This window comes from Ipomoea triloba, chromosome 1 (genome assembly GCF_003576645.1).
Source record: "Ipomoea triloba cultivar NCNSP0323 chromosome 1, ASM357664v1".
In the NCBI taxonomy this organism is placed as follows: domain Eukaryota; kingdom Viridiplantae; phylum Streptophyta; class Magnoliopsida; order Solanales; family Convolvulaceae; genus Ipomoea; species Ipomoea triloba.
This window is the reverse complement of record NC_044916.1, coordinates 5,274,597-5,279,893: the sequence shown is the minus strand read 5'-3', so window position 1 is coordinate 5,279,893 and position 5,297 is coordinate 5,274,597. Positions and strand designations below refer to the sequence as shown.

The following is a 5,297-nucleotide window of genomic DNA, read 5'->3' as shown; positions in this document are numbered from 1 at the left end:
CATGATTGAATATCGAAATATCCTTGTATTTAACAAAATTTAAACTGTTTTATTGATAGAAGATTAAAAAAAAAAGAGTCATATCACAATAATATTAGAACCAAAAGTAAATGTTTTTAAAAAATGAGTAAAAGTGAAATCTCACTTATAAATCTATGACCAAAAATGAAATTAATTCTATATAAAACGTTATAAAGTTTTTTTTTTTTTTGAAAACAAACGTTATAAAGTTGTTTCCTTAAATTTAAAAAATACTTTTTATATATATATAAAAATTAATCAATAATTAACATCATTATCCATGATATAAAATGAAATAATAAGCGGCACGTGGTGAACACATCACAAACATCCTTTGAGGATACGGACAAGGATTGGCCCCACCGTGAATTGTTTATACACCCATCAGGCCATCATGACTCCAAACTAGTAGTTCATCATATTCATACAACTATACAACCTGGAAAGGTCTCACCTTTGTAAGATTTCTGACCCAGATTTTCTCAGAGAGAGAGAGAGATCAGAGAGAGAGAGGGGTGAAAAAAATTGAGACTTTACATACAACCCACGGCCCCTGCCCTTGAAAATTCATAGATTTGATTCTGGGATGAGCATAATGTCTCCAGGAGCTCTGTCTTCTACTTATGCAGTTTGCAGTTTTGCAGCCGGAGTTGCAGGTAATCCCATATATATGTTTATATGCTTCTATGGTTACTTCTAAATTTTCTGTAGTGAAGCATTGGTGGAAGCATAATTGAATCTGCATATCTGGGATTTCATGTTTTTAGGGTGGGGTTCTTTATTAAATGCAGAATTTGTTAGTGGATTGGATTCTTTTGGTGTGCTTAGTTGGGGTTTGGGGGAAAAAAGGAAGAAGAAAACCAATGTTTGTTTGGTAATGTTTGGAAAAACTTGGAAGCAGATCCTAAAGAATATGCCTTGGGGAGGAATATTATATTTAAGACCAATTCTATACTTTGTTTTTTTCTGCTGCCACTTGATTATGAAGTCCCTTTTCTGGGGATTAGAGACTTTTGTGCTACAAAGTTTGAAGCTTTTAGTATAATTAAATGTCCTGTGAGCTAAAACTGGAAAGGTCCCTTGAGAAACTGGAAAAAAAGAAAAAGTGTTGATGTTAAGGAGTATTTTGTAGCTTTGATACAGTGCAGTGTGCCCAACTGTAAAAAGGGTTAATCTCTATGGTGATTTTTCCTTAAAATAAACTATAATGCTCTTTGACACATAAACACATAATGAGCTAGGTTTGGGTTATTTTAGGCTTTAAGGATTCCATAAAGAGAAAAAGAAATACCACCAAGCAAGGAGCTTTGGCAAACTTGAAGTAATGCAAACATTTCATCAAGGATGTTTTAGTTAAAATGGATTAAAAACGGAAATAATCTTTCCACCAGGCTTTTCCTCCCTTAAAAATCTTGAAGGAATTTGCTAGGTCTTGTTCCCCCTAATCATCAAAACACGCACAAAAAATAAAGGTGGAATAGATCTTTCTGTTTGTCTGTTCTCGGGAGGCTGATTGTAGCTCCATGATTATTTTGCATCCCCTTATAAGAGGACTTCGGAGATCATGAAGTACTTATGTATTTTGCCCTTGTCAAATGCAGGGAATATATTTGCTTTTGTGTTGTTCGTATCGCCCATGTAAGTACTCTAACCTTGAATGTTGGAATGTGTGTTTGTGTGTGCTTGAATTGACACCGTGTCCTATTTCAGACCAACGTTCAAGAGAATAATCAGAAGCCAGTCAACGGAACAGTTTTCTGGATTACCATATATCTATGCTTTCTTGAATTGTTTAATATGCCTTTGGTACGGCACACCATTTGTTTCTCCTGGTATCATATTGGTTTTCACGGTCAATTCTGTTGGAGCCATTTTCCAGTTAGTATATATCACTATCTTCATCATATATGCAGAGCGAACAAAAAAGGTTTGTGTTGCTTCTTATGTCTGAACTTCCTTAAGGTATTGTAAAATGGTCTATAACGTAACACCACCGAATATTTCTTGCAGTTAAAAATGTTGGGGTGGTTGCTAGGCGTTTTTGCTGTATTTGCAATTATAGCTTCTGTCAGCATCTGTGTATTTGAGCCTCCAAATCGACAGCTTTTTGTGGGATATTTGTCTGTCATTTCTCTCATCTCCATGTTCGCTTCTCCACTATTCATCATCGTAAGTTAGCCCAGAACACTACACCATAATGGCGCCCTTTCTTAAGACCTAATTTTTGTCTAACATTTTTGCAGAATTTGGTGATCAAAACGAAAAGCGTGGAGTACATGCCATTTTACCTCTCGCTTGCTACCTTTTTGATGAGTCTTTCTTTCTTTGTATATGGACTTTTCCAGCACGATCTTTTCATCTCCGTAAGTAGTACAATCCTTTCTGCTCATATATTTCCACGTTTTCTCATACAATACATTTTATGCCGGCTTGTCCTAAGATTGTTGGTGTTAATGCTTGTTAGAGCAATAGAGGAATTGTTTAATAACAGAAAGTTCATACTTCATCATCACCCTAATTAGTACAACTACTAAGGGACTTAGATTCATTAAGTCTACCTCACACGGAAATATGAAACCGAACCAGTCCTAGAGAAGATGGCACGGTTTAAGTCTGCAACTCCTATTATCATATATCCAGTCTGTGCTGCTAATGAATGTCTTGAAGCCCCTCGTGTGCTTTTGTGGGCTTTTCTGTTTTCTAATAGATATGTATTTTGGGTGTATAATCAGGTCCCAAACGGGATTGGAGCAGTTCTCGGGGTTGTACAATTGGTTTTGTACTTCCGTTACTGTGGAAGATCCAAGGAAGAGTCGAGAACGCATCTGCTCGAGTCTTGCCCGTGAAAAACAACCGTGCTTGCAACCAAGTTGGGGTCTGGAATCATTCCTCCCCGAATATCCATTGTTTTTGCAGAAATGGTCAAGTTGTTTGTGTTGCAGATGAAAATAAAGGGCAATTAGTTTGGATCTGATTTTTTGGTGGTTGAAGGCTGAGAAAATTAGGTTTTGCTCAGCCAAGTTCACTCTGCAATTGTAGATCCCCTTTCGTTCAGTTCTTGTCAAAGTGTTTTTAGATCACAGATTCTTTTGTATACTTGTAGACTATATATGTTTTTTCTGAGTGACGAAAGAAATTCGCAGACAGCAACCATTGTTTAAAAGTGTGTGATTTTTAAAAGATGTGCACTGAGTAAATCTCGCCTGGTAAACTATATTTTTATGTGTTATTGAATGATACAAGCATGATGATTACATTGTCAACTGTTCTAGTTGTAGATTCAAGATTTCTCAACTTTCAACACTAGCGGATGCATTCATGTACTGTCAAACTTATCTAGATGCTTGCGTTTTTAGATTGGCTGATTGAATCCAATTGTTATGATGAAATCCTCTCATACCAAACAAAAATGTTCTTTGATATCCCTGCTCTGGAGTTCTTTGATTATGACATATGTAAATAAATTTATTTTTTGGAATGGTTTTAACACTTTAACATATAGATTTTCTCATGGTGATATGGAAGTCTATGTAGAAAATGTTCTTGTTCAGTTGTTCGAGATAAGTTGCATTATGATTCTTTGAACTTGGGGAGTTTGTGTTAGTATATTGCTCTTGTGCATCATGAGTCGTAAGAATGTTCCTTAGTTTTGAAGCCTCTTCCGGTCTTCCCTCCTCAATGGAAATGCCTAGAAAATGCATGTCTACTTCAATGTTTGTGATGAATTAATTAATTAATGCCTATAATATATTCATTGAATTAATCAATCGAATGTTTCAAAAAAAAAAAAAAAAACATCAATCGAATATTAGTAATTGTTCAAATTTGTCGTGATATTGAAAAAAGTATACTAAAATAGTTTATATATTATACGACATTTTGGGATGATCACAGCTATGCCACTTGACACAAGGTCTTTGGCTGTATTATTAATTTTTAATTTGTCATGATTATGTTTGGAGTTATAATTGTGTTATGTTCCTACCTAAATAATGTATTTATGAATGCTTTTATTTTCTCATATAACAATTATATATGTATTATAATTTATATATATATATATATATATATATATATATATATATATATATATATATATATATTATCATTTAAAAATTAGAACACATTAATTGATCATTAGACATCGCATCTCGTGCAAAGTGCGTGCCGACAACTAGTGTGTGTGTGTGTGTGTGTGTGTATATATATATATATATATATATATATATATATATATATATACCCCTCAGCCAAACAGTCACTGCCAACTCAGTTCTCACTTTGTAAGTTGTTACACATTAATTTATCCAGTTTTGTCACAATTTTAAGAGTTTATGTTTGACAATTGTGACCCAATGTAACCAATTTTCTACTTTATTCTTACGGTTTAGGGACCACAACTTTGACTCAATATTCCATTCAACAACAAAACCATTTTTCTATTTTATTATTAGGGTTTAGGGACCACATGAATGACTGTATGTTCTATTAAAGAATGTACACCAAAACGACAACAACATTTGTTCCATTCTGTACAACAAAGCTCAGCAAAAGATAAGGATGGACCACATAAGTAAAGCAAAGCATAGATGTCAGGTTTTCAGTTTACAAACAACATAAAGTCGCATGCTTTTCACAAAAACAAACAATAAACCTACACCCAACTATAAAAGAACTCATAAACTCATACCTCAACTTCAGAAGTTGATAATGCGAAGTGAAAGCCTTCAAAGTCTTCAAACAATGAACCAACAATGCAAGTACTCTTTGGGGATTTCATTCGAATTTGGTAATTTCTCAGGCTATGTCGTTTTGCTTACACGCTAGAAGGTTAGACTAAGGAAAATAAAGGAATTAAATGAAACATTACCATGTAGGAAAGCCATGTCAGTGCTTAACCGGAAATAAGGGTCTAGAACCGACTACAAGGTAAAATCGAAGGCATTTGCGTTGTTGAGTGGAGTAGTTGCACATTTTTTAAGTCGAGTGTCTAATTATACTATCACGTTACATTCAGTGACCAATTTAACCCTTATTCCAAAAGAAAATAACACCACTTTATATAAAATTCTTTTATATTAAATGTTTTTGACAATATCATAATATTTTCCAAATAAATACGAGTCTTTGTCCATAAAAGGCAGAATTTTTAGTCTCCATATCTCAACATCGAGACTACAAAATTTGTAGAGATAATCTGCACAAGTAGGCAATAGCCCACTTGGTTCCTTAGTGATAAATAGTGGGCAATGACACATTATCAAATCTTAGTAGTG

General features: G+C 34.1%; 1 protein-coding gene across 1 annotated transcript; it reads left to right on the top strand.

Annotated features, from left to right (window-relative positions):
- Positions 1-430: 430 nt before the first annotated feature.
- On the top strand, positions 431-3,284 carry LOC115997972 (bidirectional sugar transporter SWEET2a-like). Its single transcript, XM_031237438.1, has 6 exons — positions 431-677; positions 1,623-1,659; positions 1,732-1,948; positions 2,032-2,190; positions 2,265-2,384; positions 2,754-3,284. The coding sequence occupies exons 1-6, from the start codon at positions 608-610 to the stop codon at positions 2,865-2,867; spliced, it is 717 nt and encodes a 238-aa protein (XP_031093298.1). The 5' UTR covers positions 431-607; the 3' UTR covers positions 2,868-3,284.
- The last annotated feature ends 2,013 nt before the right edge of the window (positions 3,285-5,297 follow it).